The 21,507-nt window shown below is 55.1% G+C and overlaps 2 protein-coding genes across 3 annotated transcripts in view; both read left to right on the top strand.

Moving 5' to 3' along the window:
* The first annotated feature begins 1,125 nt into the window (after nt 1–1,125).
* UNC45A (unc-45 myosin chaperone A) lies at nt 1,126–18,612 on the top strand. 2 transcript variants are annotated; one of them, XM_027773559.1, is made up of 21 exons: nt 1,126–1,261; nt 1,464–1,625; nt 1,862–1,898; nt 2,183–2,358; nt 6,748–6,840; nt 7,357–7,524; nt 9,558–9,726; nt 9,998–10,168; nt 11,483–11,654; nt 12,214–12,514; nt 13,180–13,274; nt 13,519–13,639; nt 14,761–14,781; nt 15,119–15,259; nt 15,444–15,571; nt 15,742–15,808; nt 16,215–16,328; nt 16,570–16,685; nt 17,463–17,580; nt 17,686–17,841; nt 17,987–18,612. In XM_027773559.1, the coding sequence occupies exons 1-21, from the start codon at nt 1,256–1,258 to the stop codon at nt 18,242–18,244; spliced, it is 2,790 nt and encodes a 929-aa protein (XP_027629360.1). In that variant the 5' UTR covers nt 1,126–1,255; the 3' UTR covers nt 18,245–18,612. The 2 variants fall into 2 exon arrangements, with proteins under 2 accessions (XP_027629360.1, XP_027629361.1); XM_027773560.1 differs by lacking the exon at nt 13,519–13,639 and having other exon boundaries at nt 14,640–14,781.
* Nucleotides 18,613–18,707: 95 nt separating this feature from the next.
* The window catches only part of RCCD1 (RCC1 domain containing 1), a 31,494-nt gene continuing 28,694 nt past the window's right edge, over nt 18,708–21,507 (top strand). Inside the window, exons 1-3 of the mRNA XM_014589470.2 lie at nt 18,708–19,432; nt 20,911–21,294; nt 21,333–21,507. The exon at nt 21,333–21,507 is cut by the window's right edge and continues 57 nt beyond it. Coding sequence (XP_014444956.1) covers nt 20,979–21,294; nt 21,333–21,507 — 491 coding nt within the window. The 5' untranslated portion in view covers nt 18,708–19,432; nt 20,911–20,978. The remainder of the gene's footprint in view (nt 19,433–20,910; nt 21,295–21,332) is intronic.

Here is a 21,507-nt window from a genome sequence, read left to right as displayed (position 1 = left end):
CCCTCCTGCGCGCGCCCCGGCGGGGGTGCGCGCGCCCGCCACTACCCAGGTTTCTTCTGCCCGCGGCTGTCTGACACTCCGGAGGACGCCTACTGCTGCCACCTGGAGGCCAAAGGAGGCTCCTGCTGTTCCCGGGCTGAATTCGAGGCTTTGTACCAAGTCAACCTGTCTGCTCTTCCGCCCCCGCCCATCCTCAGGTGAGAACCCTGGCCCCAGAGCCACTGGGAGGGGATCTGGTTCTCGGGGTTCTGTTCTTTTTTTTTAGAGAGAGATTTTTCCTATAGGGCGTATGTGCTCGCCAGAGAGACACAGAGAGACAGAAAGTGAGAAATCACCCCCCCAGGGGGGATGGTCATGCCGCAATCCCTTCTCCATTCTCCTCTCAGGATCTTGGGCAGGTATGCACACGCGCCCGCGCCCGGCGTGAGTTTTAAGTCTCCGGTTGGGGACTCAACCGTAGTCAGCCACGTGAGAGTCCAGCGACTTAACTATTACACCATCTGCCAGTCCCCTGGGGGTTTTATTCTTAAACAGGGTTGGGAAGCTTGTAGCTTATAGCAAGGGAAAGGAGACGGACTGCAAATGGAAAACCGTGGTTTGTCAGCCGCGAAGGGAAAAGTTCAGGAGGCTATGAAGGCTGGTAACTGGGCGCCCTTGCCTCTGTTGTGGGGAGGACGAGCAGGGGCGTTGTTAAGACTGAGAAGAACCTAGTAGTTCGTGGATGGCTTCAGGGTACCCGTGGGCCCCTAAATTTGTATGCGCGTGTGTGTATGCTTGTCTACATTAATGCAAGGAGGGGACCCCAAGCTTCCTCTGGACTCTCGGTGACTATAACCGACAGACCGTAGCAGTGACAGCGCGCCTGAGGCCTAGATCCCTACACTCTCCCCTCTCCCACAGGGGCCCGGGGCCGCTCATAGCGCTAGGACTCTACACCCTGCTGCTCGTGGTCCTGATGACCATAGACCTCTTGCACTTCTGCCGCAGTCGGGGCCGAGGACCCTGCAGGAGCCGTCAAGGGCCTCCCTGCAGCGCGCCCCCTGCAGGCCTCCGCGGGGACAGACTAGGCGCGCCTGGGGCTTCTCTGCGCCTGCGTACCAGAGCTCAGCGCCGCGTCCCTGCCCGGAGGCGCTCGCTCCTTGGCCACGCCCCATCTCTGACGCAAGGTGGGCGGGGCGGCTCCCGGCAGCTTTCCGACTCTAGACTCACGCCGGCTGCAGAGGCTGCGCCTGCGCGGGTACGGGACGACTCCGCGATGACTGTGAGTGGTCCCGGGACCCCTGACCCCAGCCTGGGGTGCATACCCTTCCCCCCTCGCCGTCACCCTTTGAACCTGCCCTTACCATTGTCCACCAGTCTTAACCCTCCACGCGACTCGCCCGCAACCCCCACCCTCCTCTTTTCCTAGCTTCTGGGCTTTGCCCGGAGCCCTCTCCGACGCTTCCACCCGTTTTCTCCTCTAGGCCAGCTCAGTGGAGCAGCTGCGGAAGGAGGGCAACGAGCTGTTCAAATGCGGAGATTACGAGGGCGCTCTGACGGCCTACACCCAGGCCCTGGGCTTGGGCGCGACGTCCCAGGACCAGGCCATTCTACATCGGAACTGCGCCGCCTGCCATCTCAAGCTGGTGAGGGAGCCGGCTGCTCCTCTCCCTGCCTGCTCCGCCCGGGTTTGACCACCTCGGCGGCTGCTGGGACTGGGCATTGGCTTTTCCAGGCCACTTCGCTTGTCATATGTCATTTGGGCCTCGGGGTGGTGGGAGATGGGCGTGACTTCGGAAAATGGGAACACCCCAGCCCCCGGGTTCTTGCTCCCTAGAAGGAGGTGAGCATTCTCTGAAGGCCCCTGTTCTTTCTCTTACAGGAGGATTACGACAAAGCAGAAACAGAGGCGTCCAAAGGTAGGAAATGTGGGCCCCGTCTGGGCTCCTGTGGGGGGCAAGGACTCTGGGACCGCTGCACCGTCACATTCTTTTCCTCCAGCCCCTTAAACACATCTGTCTTCTTTCTTTTCTGCTTCTTCGGGCATCTTCTTTTCTGCAGCTACTCCCTCTATTTCTGAGGCCGAAGTACTGAGTCCCCATCCGTCCCCCCACCTTCCTCTGGCCCTCGAGATCTTCCCCTACTGCTCTTGCCTGGAGACGGTGGCCTCGCGGGTGCTGACAGAGCCCCTGTTTGTGCTCAGCCATTGAAAAGGACGGCGGGGATGTCAAAGCACTTTACCGGCGGAGTCAAGCCCTGGAGAAGCTGGGCCGCCTGGACCAGGCTGTCCTGGACCTGCAGAGATGCGTGAGCCTGGAGCCTAAGAACAAAGTCTTCCAGGAGTCCCTGCGGAACATCGGGGGCCAGATTCAGGAGAAGGTATGTGAGCGGCGGAGAGTGATCCAGGCACTGATGGGCGGTCAAAGGATCTGAGTCGAGGGGGTGGACACAGTGATAGGAGAGGAAGTGCTGAGAGCAGGTGAAAGAGAATGATGCTCACTCAGCTTTGCTGGTGGTCAGGGGAAAGCAAGGTATAAGAACAGCATAATACCACTTGTTTTTGGTGATCTGTTTGACCAACATATGTCCACTTTGCGAGTCGGAGAGAGGCGGATGTTTTAGTGGTGAGGTTGAGGAGACGTGAGTACTCTCATGGCTGCTACAGGGGGTATAAATTGGTCCACTTTTTTGGAGAGTACTTGAGCATGTGAAAATTTTAGGTGAGCGTATTCTGTGATCCAGTTACGTTTACTTCCTTTTTAAATTTTTTAACTTTTTTTAAAAAACCATGCGTTTATTTATTGGTTGTGACTTTTGCGCCACTGGGTCTGGGACTTGAACCATAGTTGGCCATGTAGGAGTCCAGCACCTCAACCACCATACCACCTGCCAGCCCCTGTTATGTTTACTTCTTTTTTTTCTTTGAGTCTTTTTGTTTGTTTAAGAATTTTAATTTAATTTTTTTTTTTTCAGTTTGGTATAGGGCACATGCGCTCACCAGTGAGAGACAGAGAAAAAGTGGGAAAGCAAGCTGCCAGGTCTAGGACTCAAACTGCGATCAGCCATATGGGAGTCTAGCGCCCTAACCACCATGTCACCTGCTGGCCCCTGTTATGTTTACTTCTTGCCATTTCACCTAGGGAGACCTTACTCATGGGTGAAAATAAACATGTGTGTGTTTATTTCAGCCTTGTTTGGGGTAAAGGTAACTTGACACTTGCCTAAATGCCCAGCAATAGGGGAATGGCTAAAAAAGGGTGATGTCCTTCTTAAAGTTTTTTTTTTTAATTATTATTATTTTTAAAATTCATTTAATTTAATTTATTTATTTTAATTTGACCAGAGAGGTACAGAGTGAGAGAGAGTGAGAGAGATGGAAAGTGAGAAAGCAAGCCACCAGGTCCAGGACTTGAACCGTGGTTGGCCATGTGGGAGTCCAGCACCCTTAGCCACCACACCTCCTGCCAGCCCCAAAAGGGTGATGTCCTTCTTACAGACTCCTGTGTTGCATTTACTGACAGTAGGTAGATCAATACCCATCAGCATGGAAAGCCTTGATACTTGTTAAGTGAAAAAGTAAAGTACATATTTACACATAAAGCATCATACCATTTATGTTAAAATAATCCCCCACGTACATACCCAAAGCACCTATGTTTTTCTGTGGGTATTGTTGGATATGTAATACAAAGAAAATAATCTTTACATTTATTTATTTTGTTGGACTAGTTGGCATGGTGGTTGAGGTGGCTTAATCCTGCATGGCTGACCACACAGGTCAAGTATTGGATCCAGGTGCATGTCCATGCATACCCAAAATCCAGAAAGGAGAACTAGAGGAGGAGGGATTGCAGTATGTCCATTTCTCTCCCTGAACTGAAGTGCTGAGCCCCACACCCAGCACTCCAGCACATTCCCACCTCTGGGGTAAAGTACGTGCTCACTTTCCCCCTGTCTGTGTCTCCTTGGGGAAATGCACACACCCTCTAACAAGCCTAAAAATAAATAAACAAATAAATAAGGAAAAAGTTACAATTCTGTTTAAAAAAATAAAATTTTGGGGGGCTGGCAGGTGGCATGGTGGTTAAGGGCACTGGACTCCCACATGGCCGACCATGGTTCGAGTCCTGGACCTGGTGGCTTGCTTTCTCACTTTCCCTCTTTCTCTCTCTATTTGTCTGTCTCTCTGTCCCTCTCTGATCAAAATAAAATGAATGAATGAATAAGTAAAAAATTAAATAAAATAATTATTTAAAAAAAAGTCCTTTAGTCACGATAGATGCTTACATGTGTACATGGGGAAGAGAGAGCGGGAGAGAAGCACCCTCCACAGGTCAGGCCATGCCAAGATCCACTTTCCCTAGTGCTCTAACCCATCAGATCCTGGGCACTTGTGCGTGTGCCTGGCATGTGTCAGACAGAAGGGGTTTAACTGCAATCACCAAATGGGATCCAGCTTCTCTTCATTGTTGCTGTGCCATAGAGCTAGCCCTGTTTATTTATTTCAAAATTTGTTTCATTTATTTCACGAGGAGAAAGTGTATTTGTGTGCATGCAAGAGGAAAAGAGAAAAACAGGCATCCCTGACAGGGTCTCTTAACACTGCAGTCCCCTTTGCCCACCCCTCCAGCTAGTTAGGATCTTGGGTATGAGTGCCTGATGTGTTTCAGGTGCATGGGGATCCAAATCCATGGTTGACCATGTGGCTTCCAGCTCTGCCTGTGCCACTAAAACCAGGTCAAATATATATAAACTTTAAAAAGAATTATTTACTTAATTTTTACCTATTATTAGTATTTTTGATAATTCCTCAGAGAGGGAGAGAGGGAAAGTGAGGAAGCAAGCCACCAGGGCCAGGTTTTGACCTGTGGTTAGCCATGTGAGTCTGGCAGCATAACTACCACATCACCTGCTGGCCTCCACATAAAATATTTTAAGAGATACACAAGGGAGGGCAGGCTTTGTGGTCTGGTGGTTAAGAGAGCTGGATCTCACCCACATGGCCATCTGCTGCCCCTTGTGAAGCACCAGGCACGTGTGTGCGTGTCCAGAATCCTAAAGGGAGGAAGAAATGAGGCAGAAGGGGTTGAGGAATGCTGTCTCTTTCTGACAAGCGCATGCACCGTTTGGTTTAAAAAAAAAGAGAAGGAAAAAAAAATATTCGAGACACAAGGAAGCGAATAGCTTTGCTCTGGGCTCTGTTGGACTTGCAGCTACTGCCTAGAGGCCCACATTGAGAAGGATTAGGATGCAGGTGGCCTGGACTCAGCAGGGGAATGTGCCGAGATGGATTGGTCACGTGTGCCATGGAAGTGAGACCGGGAGGGAAGAGTGGGAACATGCTGGGCTTGTGCCGCCGTCGGGGCCGAGGACCCAGAGGTGGCGAGGGTGGGTAAGCCTGGGATGATCTTACTGATTCAGAACATTTTCAAAAACTGTCAAAAAGAGAATTCGAGAGGGTCGGCCCTATAGCCGAGTGGTTAAGGAAGCCAGATTCCACATGGCCGGCTGTGCAGTTCAAATCTCAACCCTGGCAGCTTGAAAAAGACACTGGGTATCTGTGTGCATATGCCCCAAATCCCAAAAGGATAGATGGAGAAAGGATTGTAGAGTAACCGCACCCCATTGGGGAGTTGCTTTCTTCCTTTCTCAGTCTCTGGTAAATGCACATGTCCTCTGGCCGTTAAAAAGAGAGAGAGAGAGAGAGAGAGATGGGGCCAGCAGGTGGTGTGGTGAAGGCACTGAACTCCCCCAACTGTGGTTGTAGTCCTGGACCTGGTGGCTTTCTTTCTTTTTTTTTTTAACAATTATTTTTATTTAACTTTACTTATTTATTTATTTTAATTTGACCAGAGAAGGACGAGCGAGAGGGAGGAAGAGAGGGAGAGAGGGAAAGTGAGAAAGCAAGCTGCTGGGTTTGGGACTCAAACTGCAGTCAGCCCTGTGGGAGTCCAGCACCTTAACCACCATGCCACCTGCTGGCCTGCAGCTTGCTTTCTCATCCCCACCTCTGCCCCCAGATTCTCTCTGGTGAGCACATGTACCCTATAGCAAGTTAAAAAAAAATTCTTTTTAAATAAGGACGAGCATAATGGTTATGTCACTGGACTCTTACATAGCTGACCACAGTTAGAGTCCTAGACCCGGAGGCTTAAAACTCATACTGGGCATATGTGCCCAAAGTCCTGAGAGAAGAATGGAGGAGAAGGGATTGTGGCATGACCATCCCCCCAGGGGGTGATTTTTCACTTTTTGTCTGTCTTTCCTGCAAGCACACACAGGCTATAGCAAAAATCACTCTTAAAAAAAAAATAAAAATATAAAACTAAATAACAAAGGAGAGAGAAAATTGCGAAGCTAAAGGGAGTCTTAGCAACTCCCTTACGATCTACCAGCTTCCTTGTAGGAGTAGTAATGCTGGGCTCAGTGCCATGGGCCGCATGCTCATGTCACTGTGACATTGATGGCACCCCTGAGAGCAGCTGCCTCACGGCTGCCTCCCCTTCTGAAAGGCACTGCCCTCGGCATCTGCATCGGCATGGGAGCTGCCCCTGCTGGCCCAGCAGGAAGTGGCTCAGTTAGGAAAACAGCCGTGGGATGTTTAGGAGGAACTGCCAGGCAAGTCCCTGCCTGCCGGAGGTGGAGAGGTGCTACCTGAGCCCCACATTCTCACTGCTTCCCAGAGACAGGAGTGCGGTCCTGGGAGCAGCTGCGGAGAACAGGGGATGGGCCAACGCCATTTCTGCCACGCCTGCTGGTTTGTTGTAGGTGCGGTACATGTCCTCCACAGATGCCAAGGTGGAACAGATGTTTCAGATACTGTTGGACCCAGAAGAGAAAGGCACGGAGAAAAAGCAGAAGGTGGGGACTGATGCTGCCAGAGCTGCCATCCATCGAGCCTTCGGTTCCCTAGTGTTGGGCCCAGAAGCCTCCTGGTGGTCTGGTCAGCTGCGTGTTGGTCTTCAGATCACAAAGCTGGGCTCCCAGGGTTTGGACGGGAGCTCCAAGACTTGGAGCCTTAGTGTGAACCCAGGAGAGGGACTGTGTGTTCGCATGTGCCTTGTTGGCCAGGCCCGTGTCAGGAGGTGTTCAGGGGTGTACGGAGGTGACCAAGACACTGTCCCTATGCTTCAGGCTTAGCTGGGGACCCAGGGTCCCATTAACTCTGAATGTCAACCCTGAGAGCAGTCTCTTCTCTCTCCTCTCAGGGCTCAGTGCTCTACCTACAGGGAAGGAAACTGAAGTTCAGAGAGGTTAGGTTAATGGCCGAAGTCAATCAGCAGCTGAGGGGAAGCAGTGAGGGCCACAGTTCAGGGCCTCTGCTTGCCTGTCCCATGCTGTATGCAGTGTCATGCATTACTGTGCTTCCCTTTACAGGCTTCTCAGAACCTGGTGGTGCTGGCCCGGGAGGATGCTGGCGCTGAGAAGATCTTCCGGAGCAATGGGGTTCAGCTCTTGCAGCGCTTGCTGGACACGGGGGAGCCTGACCTCATGCTGGCTGCTCTGCGCACGCTGGTCGGAATTTGCTCTGAGCACCAGTCACGGGTAGGTGGGGCGGAGGGGCTGATTCCTGTTTCAATATGTCTGTCCTCGCACCTACCCACCCACGCTTCCGTCCTCTTCTTGTCTTATTCCATAAAGAACTTCAGGCAGAGTTAAAAAGAGAGAGACATAGGGACCAGCAGTTAGCGTAATGGCTATGTCGCTGGACTCCCATGTAGTCGACCGCGGTTTGCGTCCCAGACCCGGTGGCTTAAACTCAGGCCGGATGCGTGTGCGTGCGTGCCCAAGATTCTGAGAGGAGAGTGGAGGAAAAGGGATTGCGGCATGGCCATCACCCTGGGGGGTGATTTCTTGTTTTCTGTCTCTCTCTCTGGTGAGCGCACGCGCCCTATAGCAAAAACCTCTCAAAAAAAAAAAAAAGGACATTAAAAAAAGAGAGGGAAAAGTAAGGGTGACATAACAAAGACCAATGTGAGGGACGGACCCAGGTGGAAGGTTCCAGATTGCATCCGGAGATCTCCCTGAGTATACAGACAGACACGCATCCATGACCCAAGGCTGGCTGAGGCCGGGGGTGGATCGCAGCATAAAGACCCTGCGGGGGACTCCTCTCTCTCAGTTACCTATGGAGGAAATAAATAAATAAACTAAAGAAAGGTGGGGGAGACCGTGGTGAAGTAGAGCCAGGAAGAGCAGCAGCCGTGCACTGAGCACCTGCTAGGTGAGTTCCTTGTTAGCTTGGCCGTCCTGCACCCAGTAGCAAGCTTGTTGCCCAGAAGGGGGCCCCTGTCCTCGCTCTGAAGTCCAGCCTGGCCTTTCTGTCCTTGTCACAGGCGATGTGGTCTGCGATGCTGTCCACAGTGTCTTCCCTGTTGAGGCAGTGACACAGATGCAGAGCTTGACGCCGGCACAACTCAGTGGAAACGGCCGTGTGCCAGCATTGATGGTGCTGCAGGATCTGACCTGTGCCTGGGCCTCTGAAGTCTATGCTCTGCCCCCTGCCTTGATCCTGAGGACAGAGACTTGACCACGGCTGCTTTTAGAGGAGCCCGCAAAATCCTGGGTCAGGAGTAGAACCTTAAAATATTTAATGACATTGCTCTCTCTCTCTCTTTTTTTTTTTAAGAGAGATTTTTGCTATAGGGCACATCTGCTCATAGGAGAGACAGAGTTACAGAAAGCGAGAAGTACCCCCCCCAAGGGTGATGGCCACGCCGCAACCCTTTCTCTTCCATTCTCCTCTTGGGATCATGGGTGCACACGCACACATGCCTGGCATGTTTCCAGTCACTGGATCTGGGACTTGAACTGTGATTGTCCATGTGGGAGTCCACTGACATAACCATTATGCCATTTGCTGGTCCCTTCAATGACATTTCTTTAGGCCAAGCCTGGGCTATATTTCTGGGTCTCCCAGGGCTCAGAATGGTAAAACCATGTGAATTCTATCACTTCCCTCCGCCTTCTGCCCTTCCCAGTTTAGAAATGAGGTGGACAGGAACTGGTCCTGTAGTCTAGTGGTTAAGGGAGCCAGATTCCACATGGTTTGCCATGGTTTAAATCCCAGCCCTGGCAACTTGAAGAGCACATCCCGACAGGATGGAGAAATGGAGGAGAAGGGATTTTGGCATGACCTGTGTCATGAGGGGGCTGCTTTCTCCCTCTCCTCCTCTCTTCTTTCTAGTTGGTGCACATGCCTTCTGGAAAATTTTTTAGATGGTATGGGAAGACCATATAGACCCATTTGTGCATGTCCACATGGACAGATCCTCAGAGTTTGGCTCAGGGAGGAAATAGGCGTCCATGGTCCTGGTTGTCAGCATCTTCGTGTCTGTGTGTTTCCTTCCTGGGAAGCATCCCTTGTCTTCTCTGACGAGAGGAGCGGAGAGGAGAGGTAGTGGTTGACTCCTGAAATTATCCCAGCTTTCCTGTCAGACAGACCCACTTTGTTTTCCCTTGGAGCTGCCATTTCCACCCAATGTCCTCTCACCTTGGCCACGCTCTCTCACACATAGTTAGGGTCTCTGTAGCTGTCCTTTATCACCCAGAGGCTCGTGTCCTGTCTCCCACCCCAGACCGTGGCAACCTTGAGTGTGCTGGGAACTCGGCGAATGGTCTCCATCCTGGGCGTGGAAAACCAGGCCGTGTCCCTGGCTGCCTGCCACCTGCTGCAGGTGATGTTTGATGCCCTCAAGGAAGGTGTCAAGAAAGGCTTCCGAGGCAAAGAAGGTGCCGTCATCGTGGGTGAGTAGAAGCAGGTCTGTGGTTCTTCGTTGTTGCCGACACCGGGTTGTGGGGTGGGACCTAGCTGGTCCAGACCTTTTGGGGCAGAGTTCAGGAATGTGGCGCAGCGACGGTGTTCCGCTCTGCATTCCAAGCAGCTAGGGTGCCCACAAGGGAGGGCGGGAGCTCAGGATGCTGGTGCCCCTACCCCTGTGTCCCCCTGGTTTGTGGGAAAGTTCAAGGGTCACGGAGGGCTGGGCCACTGTGTAACCCACTGATGTCGTCTTGCCAGACCCTGCACGGGAGCTGAAGGTCCTCATCAGTAACCTCTTGGAGCTGCTCACTGAAGTGGGGGTCTCGGGCCAAGGCCGAGACAATGCCCTGACCCTCCTGATTAAAGTGGTGCCCCGGAAGTCTCCTAAGGACCCCAACAACAGCCTCACCCTCTGGGTCATTGACCAAGGTTGGTGATAACAGTTTACAAAAACATGCTTGGGTCACTGGGGCTTGCTTATCCCCTGGAGCAGTAAGAACAGTGACAACTGTGCCCAGCCAGGGTCCACAGAAGTGCATCCCGTGGCCTGTGTAGGACCTTCTGGAGCTCTGAGTTAGACCCTTCCGACATGCATGTGTACAAATGCACACGCAGCAAACACATAGGCTTGCAAGCAGGCTGGATTAACGTTCTCTTTCTGAAGGGTTTTTAGTGAGCGTATACAGTCATCCCTCCGTATCTGCAGGACATTGGCTCCAGGGTCCTGCCAGGGATCCCGAAATCTGCCAAGTCCCTTGTATAAAACAGCATGGTGTTTGCGTGTAAGTGGCACACCCTGCTGTATACTTTATGTCCTCTCTGGATCTCTGTAACACCTAATACTGTGCAAGTGCTATGTAAATCTTTGTTGTAGCCTGTTAGGGAATAGTGATGAGAAAAAAATTCCGTACATGTGCAGCCATTGTCAGGCTAACTACATGGTGCTTGTCAGCAAGGATAGAACTTTGTTGTCCATGGTTGGTTGAATCTGCAGATGGAGAACCCAAGGATATGGGAGTCTGATTGTATTGCTTCTAGACTCGGAGAAAAAATTTTTTTTTTCTTTCTTGCAGAGGAGGAGAGAAAGAAGGAGGTATTTTGACAGGGTCTTGCTATGTCACGATTCTCCGGCCCCAGCCTCCCAGTTAGCTTTTCTGTGCATTTCCCAGGAGGCCCCTCCTTACCTGTCGGGGTTGCAGCTGTCATCCTACTGTCTAAAGGGGGTGCTGGGCCAGTCCCATAACACAGCAGTTAAGTTCTGTGCCTTGGGAGCCAGGTCCCACGTGACTGACCCCATGACTGACTTTGAAATCTGGCCTCAGCAGCTGGAAAATAACATGCCAGATACGTGTGTGTGTGTGTGGGTGTGTGTGTGTGTGCACAAAATCCCAACAGGATGAAAAACTGAAGAAGAGATTGTGGCATGACCATGCCCCATTGGGGGTGCTTTCTCCCTTTTTTCTTCTAAGGTGTTACAGGGCATGTGTGCTCACCATAAAAAGAGAAAGAGAAAGGGAAAGTGAGAAAGTGCCCGCCATGGGGGATGGTCACCCTGCAGTGCCTTCTCCTCCTCTGGACTGTACCAGGTCCGGGACTCCAACCGCACATTTGGCAGTGTGGGGTCCAGCTGCCTCAGCCACCACGCCGCCAGCCGGCCCTCGCTTTCTCCTTGTCTTTTTCTTTCTCTTTGGTGAGCAACTAAAGGGGAAAATGTTAAAATAAGTATATGGGGTATCTTTTCAGGTCTGAAAAAGATTCTGGAGGTGGGGGGCTCCTTGCAGGACCCTCCGGGGGAGCTCACAGTGACCGCAAACAGCCGCATGAGCGCCTCCATTCTCCTCAGCAAGCTCTTCGATGACTTGAAGTGTGATGCCGAGAGAGAGAACTTCCACCGGCTCTGTGAAAGCTACATCAGGTAAGGGGGTCTGCCCGCGTCCCTGCCAGGGTTCCCGCACAGCAGCTCCGTCTCCTCGAGGAGGGGTGGCTAGAATAGCCTTGAGGAGGACTAGCTGGGGCGAGACACTTCTTACTCCAGAGTGACCTCACGGTGAGGGTTCTTCCTCAAGCCCACCTTCCAGTAATGCTGCAGGTGTCACCAGCACGCCCCGTGGTGACTGAACACGTGTGAGTCTGTTCTGATACAGAAGAGAAACGTGACAGCCTTTCCCCTAAGGACGCACAGAGACTGATGATACATTATGAGATAAACAGGCCACCCCTGACCCTCAGCATGGGAAACGAGGGATGCTGGGTGGCGCGAGTGAGTAGCCCGTTAGGTGTTGCGTGCTCCAGGGGGCTGAATGGAAGCGTAAGGAAAATCAGTGGCTGTCAGCTGGGTGGAAACAGCCCCGGTCTTCTTGTTGGCAGCTTTTCTTGCTCTTTCTGCCCAGGTGCCTGGCCACGGGAGGGAGGGGAGGGCAGGAGGGTCTCTTTCTGTTGGCCTTGGTGTGACAGCTGTCACCTGTACCCGTCAGGAGCTGGTTTGAGGGCCAAGGGCTGGCCGGAAAGCTACGGGCCATCCAGACGGTGTCCTGCCTCCTGCAGGGCCCGTGCGACGCTGGCAACCGGGCCTTGGAGCTGAGTGGTGTCATGGAGAGTGTGATCGCTCTGTGTGCCTCCGAGCAGGAGGAGGAGCAGCTGGTGGCCGTGGAGGCCCTGATCCACGCAGCCGGCAAGGCCAAGCGGGCCTCATTCATCACGGCCAACGGCGTCTCGCTGCTGAAGGACTTGTACAAGCGCAGCGAGAAGGACAGCATTCGCATCCGGGCACTGGTGGTGAGGCGGGCCGGCCGGGGGGGGCAGGCCGGGGTACTGGACTGGCTGCTGCCCCAGCGTTGGACCCCCACACAGTGTACAGGAAAATAGGGATGGTCAGAGTCCGGGGCTCTGGGCCCAGTTTCTCCCCACAGGGTGATAGTCCGGTCAGAAAGGAGAGGCAAGTGGAGAGAGGAGCCCGGGACACGTAGGGTGGCAGAAGCTGTCCCCTGCTGGGCAGAGGACTGGGTGGAAAGGCTAGGATTGCAGGGGTCATACAGCATCTCCAGGAGCGAGGGATGTCCCGGGTCTGGGGACAGTCTGGCCCTATACAGCCATGCACCTCGCTAAAACTGGTCTTCCCCCTGGGGCACTTGGTCCTGTATTTCTGTGTCCCATAAGGGTTCTGGCTTTGGCTTAAGCACCTGTCTTCTCCCCACACATGCTCACCTGTGTGATGTGGAAGGGGCAGAGCCATTCTCAATGTAGGCAGGGAAGGGCTGGCCCAGGACAGTGCAGTGCCTGATGTGACAGTCTCTACCAGATGCCACACCACGTGGCTATCCAGCCGCTAACTTTGCTGCCTGGCAGGGAGGATGTGAATTTGTGTGTGTGCCATTGTACCAGGGAGAGATCCTGAGCCAGGTGCCCAGCGGACAGCAGCTGGTCTCATCCCTTTCCTCCAGGGACTCTGTAAGCTTGGCTCAGCCGGAGGGACTGACTTCAGTATGAAGCAGTTTGCTGAAGGCTCCACTGTCAAACTGGCCAAGCAGTGTCGAAAGTGAGTGGTTTGGTGTAGCTGCGGCTCCCACCTACGGGGCAGACTTCAAGAGAGGAGGGTCTAGGTGGAGGGGGGCGACCTCCTCTCTGTCGGGCTCTCCCCCAGGCAACCCCTGCTGTATCCTGGCACATGGGCTGTTGCATGTTAGAGGGATGCTGAGGCCTCTGGCTATTCCCCTTGGTCCTGCTGTGTCCCTTCCCCTCCCTCTGTTCTGATGGCCGTCCCCTGCCCTGTGTGTCCCCAGGTGGCTATGCAATGACCAGATCGATGCAGGGACGCGGCGCTGGGCGGTGGAAGGCCTGGCTTACCTCACCTTCGATGCCGACGTGAAGGAAGAATTTGTGGAAGACGAGGCTGCTCTGAAGGCCGGGCCGGCCGGGGTGGGCAGGCAGGGGTACTGGACTGGCTGCTGCCCCAGCGTTGGACCCCCACACAGTGTACAGGAAAATAGGGATGGTCAGAGTCCGGGGCTCTGGGCCCAGTTTCTCCCCACAGGGTGATAGTCCGGTCAGAAAGGAGAGGCAAGTGGAGAGAGGAGCCCGGGACACGTAGGGTGGCAGAAGCTGTCCCCTGCTGGGCAGAGGACTGGGTGGAAAGGCTAGGATTGCAGGGGTCATACAGCATCTCCAGGAGCGAGGGATGTCCCGGGTCTGGGGACAGTCTGGCCCTATACAGCCATGCACCTCGCTAAAACTGGTCTTCCCCCTGGGGCACTTGGTCCTGTATTTCTGTGTCCCATAAGGGTTCTGGCTTTGGCTTAAGCACCTGTCTTCTCCCCACACATGCTCACCTGTGTGATGTGGAAGGGGCAGAGCCATTCTCAATGTAGGCAGGGAAGGGCTGGCCCAGGACAGTGCAGTGCCTGATGTGACAGTCTCTACCAGATGCCACACCACGTGGCTATCCAGCCGCTAACTTTGCTGCCTGGCAGGGAGGATGTGAATTTGTGTGTGTGCCATTGTACCAGGGAGAGATCCTGAGCCAGGTGCCCAGCGGACAGCAGCTGGTCTCATCCCTTTCCTCCAGGGACTCTGTAAGCTTGGCTCAGCCGGAGGGACTGACTTCAGTATGAAGCAGTTTGCTGAAGGCTCCACTGTCAAACTGGCCAAGCAGTGTCGAAAGTGAGTGGTTTGGTGTAGCTGCGGCTCCCACCTACGGGGCAGACTTCAAGAGAGGAGGGTCTAGGTGGAGGGGGGCGACCTCCTCTCTGTCGGGCTCTCCCCCAGGCAACCCCTGCTGTATCCTGGCACATGGGCTGTTGCATGTTAGAGGGATGCTGAGGCCTCTGGCTATTCCCCTTGGTCCTGCTGTGTCCCTTCCCCTCCCTCTGTTCTGATGGCCGTCCCCTGCCCTGTGTGTCCCCAGGTGGCTATGCAATGACCAGATCGATGCAGGGACGCGGCGCTGGGCGGTGGAAGGCCTGGCTTACCTCACCTTCGATGCCGACGTGAAGGAAGAATTTGTGGAAGACGAGGCTGCTCTGAAGGCCCTGTTCCGGCTCAGCCAGGTAGCTCCAGGGGTTCCCGCTGTCATCCTGGGGACACTGGCTAGGACTGAGCCTTCCAAGCCTGCATGGCAGGTCGTGGCCGGTGGGTCTTGTGACTCCAGGAGGAAGGGCTTGTAGCCTGCGTGGCTGTCGTGTGCATGGGCTCGCTGGCCCGCACCCACGGTGTCAGGATGGAAGACTTGGAGGAGGTGGGGAGGTCAAGTTTGGGAGCTCCCAGAGTCATCCTGGCACAGGTAGTCCAGCTGTGGGTAGACCTGGGCCGGGGCCTGGACAGCATTCGTCCTGGTGCCACTCTGGCCCGTGGGATGGCCACCTGATGCCCTTCTGCTCCGGGCAGTCCGAGGAGAGGTCGGTGCTCTTTGCGGTGGCCTCGGCGCTGGTGAACTGTACCAACAGCTACGACTACGAGGAGCCTGACCCCAAGATGGTGGAGCTGGCCAAGTACGCCAAGCAGCACGTGCCCGAGCAGCACCCTAAGGTGAGGGGTCCCCGTCACTGGGACCAGGCAACCCAGGGCATCCAGGTCGAGAGAGCCTTCCAGCATAGCCTGTTTCTTCCCATTGTTTTGGCTGCCATTGCTAAGTTCAGTGGTCTCTGCGGTGAGAGGGTCCCTCCCCTGTCTAGCAGCCGTAGCCTCTTAGCTCAGCCGCCTCTTTCCTCAGGACAAACCCAGCTTCGTGCGGGCTCGGGTGAAGAAGCTGCTGGCAGCCGGCGTGGTGTCGGCCATGACGTGCATGGTGAAGACCGAGAGCCCGGTGCTCACGAACTCCTGCCGAGAGCTGCTCTCCAGGTGAGACTGCCCGGGTAGGGTCAGTCCCTGAGCCTTGGGCTGCCCGTGTGAGTTCAGAGGGCACAGGTTCTGGTGCCTGGACCTCTCAGAGCTTGGGGCCACCACCCAGGAGCATGGCATGGGCCTGCCAGAGCCTTGGTCCATGCCTACCTCCAGCCTTCTCCCTGCAGGGTCTTCCTGGCTTTGGTAGAACAGGCGGAAGACCGTGGAACCGTGGTCGCTCAGGGAGGCGGCAAGGTAAGCCAGTGTCCAGACTCCACTGGGCTATAAAATGTGACTCAGTGGCTGCCAAGTCCGAGCTTGGCGTTGGCTGTCAGACGCGAAGGGATAATTAATGACCAGAAGGAACGACTTCCTGTTGTGCGAGGTCCAGGCCTTGGGCTGGCGCCTCGGGGACCCTGGTGCTTTGTGCCTGTAAAGGTCCAGATGTGCCTCTTTTGCCCTCATCTCATTGGCTCCACAGCCCTAGGCCCCACATGGTCCCTGGGGAGTCCTCGTAGGTGTCTAGGGCAATGTTGGGGTAGCTTGCTGAGAGCCCTCAGGGGCAGGAAGAGGGTGTGAGTGGAGACCCTCACCCCTAGCAGGATGTGGTGGCACAGCAGGGCCTCAGATACCCCAGGGTACTGATAAGGCTGTCTTGCAGGCGCTGCTTCCTCTGGCCCTGGAGGGCACTGAGGTTGGGCAGACGAAGGCAGCCCAGGCTCTTGCCAAGCTCACCATCACCTCCAACCCAGAGATGACCTTCCCCGGCGAGCGGGTGCGTGTCTTCTTGCCCCAGCCCTGGTCTCTCCCCCACCCCTCACTGGGCCCTGACAGCCTCTGGTCTGGGCTGCAGCTCCTCACTGGGACAAGCAGCAAGTGGCAGCTTTGCTGATCCTTGGGTGGGGAGGGCAGCCCTGGAGAGTGGCAACCTCTCAACGGGTGGAATTGTCCTGGAGGAGTCCGCGGGGGGCTTGAGGCTGTTGCGAGCAGCCCTGACAGGTGGCTGCACATCACAGATCTACGAGGTGGTCCGGCCCCTTGTCTCCCTGTTGCACCTCAACTGCTCAGGCCTGCAGAACTTCGAGGCGCTCATGGCCCTGACGAACCTGGCAGGGATCAGCGAGAGGCTCCGGTGAGGTCCTGGGGTGATGGGGCCTGGGACAGGTGTTAGGATTTGGATTATCAGCGCAATACTTCACAGTCTGGGAAACACTTGGGGGCACTGAGACAGGCCAGGAGAGACAGCAAGGTGCTATGGGGTACTTACAGGCTCCTTAGACAAACTGCCCGGAGTTCAAATCCCGGCATTGCTAGTAACTAATGTAGAGCCTCAAGCAAGTTACTTAGTTATTGATGTGCAGCAAATTACTTAACCAGTCTGTCTCAGAGTCCCCCTGTGTGAAATGGGGATTCCAGTACCCATCTCATAGAGTAGTGGTGAGAACTGAAATGAGAAGATCCGTGTCAAAGCACTCCGTTTCCAGGCGCCTGGTCTCTAGCATATACTGTCATATATGTTGGCCATTACTGTTGGCTGTGACCTTAAGTTCTTTACTTACTGCTCAGCCCCAGTGCCCTTCTCTGAGGCATGGTGATGATAATCACATCTTCACATTAAGGTCATGGTGAGGGTTCAATATGACAGTCCAAGTGCCTGGTAAGTGCTCAGATGTTAGGGGTTAGCATCGCCTTTACCTGATCTCTAATCTCCTAGTTTTGAGCACTTTTCACAGTCCAGGGCTAATTTTCAGACCTAGTTAGAAGGCCAGAAACCACTGCCATCTCTACCTGGTACAGATTGCCAAGGGAAGTCATCAGACCAGGGCTTGATTGCGCAGGGGTGTGAGAGCAGGGTTAGGATGGATGTAGACACTCTGATGAGGCAGACTCTCCACCTCTGACCCTGCAGACAGAAGATCTTGAAGGAGAAGGCTGTGCCCATGATTGAGGGCTACATGTTTGAGGAGCACGAGATGATCCGGCGGGCAGCCACAGAGTGCATGTGTAACTTGGCCATGAGCAAGGAGGTGAGAGTTGCTCCAGGTGGTAATGACAGACCTAGATGTAGAGGGACCTGTGCCTGGCTGGGCTTTGCATCCAGCTGACTCAGCCACGGCCCCATCTGGCCACAGGTGCAGGACCTCTTTGAGGCCCCAGGCAACGACCGGCTGAAGCTGCTGGTGCTGTATAGCGGAGAGGAGGATGAGCTGCTACGGCGAGCAGCTGCTGGGGGCCTAGCCATGCTCACCTGCATGCGGCCCTCGCTCTGCAGCCGCATCCCTGAAGTGGTCAGTGCCTCTTTGAGGGAGAGGAGGGCTGAGCCAGGATCTCCCAGCATGGCAGTGGTTGAGGGAGGTGTTATGGTGTGTGGATGTGTGCCCCGTGGAGGTTGAGCCTGTTGCTCGATGGTCACACCTGCTCTTGTTCCCACAGACCACTCACTGGCTGGAGATCCTGCAGGCCCTGCTTCTGAGCCCCAACCAGGAGCTGCAGCACCGGGGGGCCGTGGTGGTGTTGAACATGGTCGAGGCCTCGAGGGAGGTCGCCAGTACCCTGATGGAGAGCGAGGTGCTGGAGATCCTGTCAGTGCTGGCTAAGGGCGAGGAGGGCCCTGTCACAAGAGCAGCTGCAGCCTGCCTTGGGAAAGCGGTGGAATATGGGCTCATCCAGCCCAACCGTGATGGGGAGTGAGGTGGCCCCTGGGCCCGAGGCTCATGCACATGCCGCCCACTGCAGCAATGGGAGTGAGGACAGAAGCAACCTCGGCTGGAGGGGGGCCGGGAGGCCTCTCCTGCCTGGCTGCTCTGTGATGTCCTCTTCTGAGTCAGGAGCATGTTCAGTCACATAGCCCCGCTCGGCTAGCACCGCTCCAGCCGCTCTCAGAAGGGCCCCTTTTCTGTACTACTGTAGTCAGCTGGGATCCGGGAAGGTGCTGTTTCAACTCAGCCTGTGGATTTAGGGGTATCACGAAGGGCACACCAGCAGCCTCACCAGCTGTGAGCATCACCCAAGCCTGCTAGTAAAACTGCCCTTGACACTAATAAAGTGTGTGAACACAAGTATGTGGTCTGTTGTGGGCAGTGAGACCGTGTCCAGTGGGGGTCTTGAGCAAGCGCTGGGCATGGGTGAGGGTTTATCAGAGACCTCTAGGCGAGGAATCCAATAGGTTCCTTACCCCAGGGCTTACTGAGTTGCTTCTAAATCCTATTTGCAAGACCAAGGGTAGGCCTAGAAAGATGGTAAGCTATCCAGTTTCACGGAATAATGGTGTTAAGGCACACACTCCTATTTGCTGGCCCTTAGATGCTTTCATCTTGTGAGTTCTTGGTGCTTGAGATTTGGGCTAGTCGCCAGGACATTAGCGTCCCACCCAGGAAAAACTGGGCCCCCCAGGTTAGATACTGAGCCTGGTCGCAGGAATGGTCTGAATAGCGGGACAAGTTTCCCACCTGCTAGAGGCGGGCCCTTCGCGGATCCTGTTTCCGCCCTGCGAGCTGAGCTTGAAGTTCATTGGCTCAGCAGAGACAAGTGACGGGTAGCTAGCCAACCAGTGAGAGGTAGGGCTAGCGTGCAGAGCTGCTTCCTGCTCTGTCATCAATCCTGCGCCTGTGCAGTAGCGAGTGGCCTAGATCCCATACTGCGGCCTGGTGGGGTTCGCCCGTCTGTGGGTGTCCGTTCCTCCAGTGGGTCTATCCGAGTTCCGCAGCCCCACCGCGGCGGGTTCGTACGGCCCAATTAACACGCTACTTAAGTAACGTGGGCCTGAGGGCCACAACCACCGTTTCCGGCCCAATTCACAGACGCGGCCGCAGTCCTGCTCAGCGTAAGCCTCGGGACCAGCTGGGGTCCTGCTTGGACCCGACCGGCAGCCGCAGAGAGGTGAGCACATCCCCGTGGCCACCGCGCCCCCGGCGCTGACGTCACGGCCCTCGCCAGCGATTGGCCCGAAGCTGTTGCTGCAGCCAATGGTCGTCCGTCTTGTCTGGCGCGCGGCTCTTCAAACTTCTTCCTGGCTGCTGTCAGTTCCGGAGGCAGCCACTCAGCGTTTCCCTAGACTGTCCCTTGGAAGGACTTGCCGGGAGAGGTGGCGGGTACAGGGTCAGGATCAAGAGGGCCCCTTGGGTTGGGAGTGGACACGCAAGAGGTAGGAGCCCGGGAGCTGTGATCACAGGAGAGACCGGAGTTCTGACTTCAGAGGCATTAAGGTGCCTGTGAAATTCTGATCAAGCCGAACGTGCCCCACGTGTTGCTGTTGTAACCACCAGAGTGCGTGCCTGCCCATTTAAGCGTGGCCCTTTGGGGGCAGCCAGCCTTTGTTCTAACTGGCCCCCAGCAAGCGCTTATTAAAAAATGCTTGTTGAACGAATAAAAGACTAGATGAGGTCTAGGTGACATTGAGCCTCTGTAGATCCCTAAAAGCTGAGATATCCAGTGGTCATTTTAGTAACTAAATTAATACTGTTACAGTCTAATCAGTGAAAAGTAAGAGGACATCCAGATAGCCAACTTTATTGGAGTTTACTGATTAAGCCAGCGGCATGGGGCATGGGGGGACTCATGTCTCAAAACCTGGCAGCCCTGAGTGAAAGGAAAAGTGTTTATAAAGGTGCTTATAAAGGCAAAGATCACAACGACAAAGGTGTGGTGGGTTGGAAGGGTAGAAGCAAAAGCGCATTACAGAAGCAGAACAAGCAGGTTAATCATTCCTAAGGGTAAGGTCCATCTCTGCTAAACACACTGGCATTTCAATGGTCTCCATGGCTCCAGGCAAGGTCCGGTAACAAGACTTTATCTTAAGGCAACTAGGAGTGGGTTTTAAAGACAGTAGGAATGCTCATCACTCTATTTACTCTTAGGCAAAAGAGAGGGCAAGTTCCTAGTCATAGGAATATAACAATTTATAACGGAGGCGCTCCTCCAAGATAGAGTCGCGCCTGCTTCAATACTACGTGCCCTGCCAGGCTGCAGAAGCACACGTGAACTCCAGCTTGTAGACACCGCCCGCCAAACGCTCTCCTGCTTTCCCCTGTCGGGTGGGAAAAGCACTGTGTGTGGCACCCTCGCCCTCTCCGTCCTGACTGTGTGATTGCGTGCGACTTTTCTTTGCAAAATGTGGCCAATTCTGCCTTGAAGATTACATTGCCGGGAAGTTGGAGTCCCAGGGAGAGGCCACTTGGTGCTTAGAACTGTGGTTAACCAGGTGGGAGTCCAGTGTCTCAACCACCACGCCACCCACACAGTTCAGGATCTTTCTAAATCTGATAGGCTGTTAGCCAAGGCTTCGGCTCAGCCAGCGTTTGCGCGAGGACGTCATTTGCGTCTGTGTTCAGGGAGGGTGTATTCTCCCCATCTTACAGAGCAGCCCTTGAGCTCGGTCCTGCGGTCACCCAGCCAGGTGGCAGCCTGCAGAGGGCGCTGCCCAGGCATGGCCGAGGAGCTGCCCGGCGCCTGGTTCGGCTTCGGTTTCTGCGGTTTCGGGCAGGAGCTGGGCTCCGGGCACGGGCGTCAGGTGCACAGTCCCGAGCCCCTGCGAGCAGGCGACGACGTCTGCCGTGTGAGCGCCAGCTGGAGCTACACCGCGCTCGTGAGCGGTGGGCGCCCCCGCCGGTCCCAATCCCAGCCCCGCCCCGGGGTAGCCTGGCCCTCTGCGTTCTGGCCACTACCCCAGATCCCTAGTGGGTCCTACTGCCCGAGAACCGCCCTCGCCTTCCATCCTGGCCACCCCACCCCAGTCTACAGTGGTCTCCGCCTCAGTCTTGTCGCGGGTCCTCGGCTCGAGAGGCGGAGAGGAAAGACGAACCGAGCGGTGAGGCCAAGCCGGCCCAGCTACCCCTGCTGCCCGGCGCCCGCGCCTATGTGAGCCCGAGTCCACCCTTCTACCGGCCTCTGGCCCCGGAGCTGCGGGCGCGCCGGCTAGTGCTGGGCGCCGAGCATGCGCTGCTGCTGGGCGCCGC

The sequence above is a fragment of the Tupaia chinensis genome, unplaced genomic scaffold (assembly GCF_000334495.1).
Source record: "Tupaia chinensis unplaced genomic scaffold, TupChi_1.0 Scaffold000359_1, whole genome shotgun sequence".
Taxonomy (NCBI): Eukaryota; Metazoa; Chordata; class Mammalia; order Scandentia; family Tupaiidae; genus Tupaia; species Tupaia belangeri.
This window is presented reverse-complemented; position numbering and strand designations above follow the sequence as displayed.

Bases quoted from the DNA above. Each gene is read 5' to 3' on its own strand.
- UNC45A (XM_027773560.1), top strand. The intron at 12,515-13,179 runs GTGAGGCGGGCC...CCTTTCCTCCAG, and splicing joins TTCGCATCCGGGCACTGGTG to GGACTCTGTAAGCTTGGCTC. The intron at 15,809-16,214 runs GTAAGCCAGTGT...GCTGTCTTGCAG, and splicing joins TCGCTCAGGGAGGCGGCAAG to GCGCTGCTTCCTCTGGCCCT.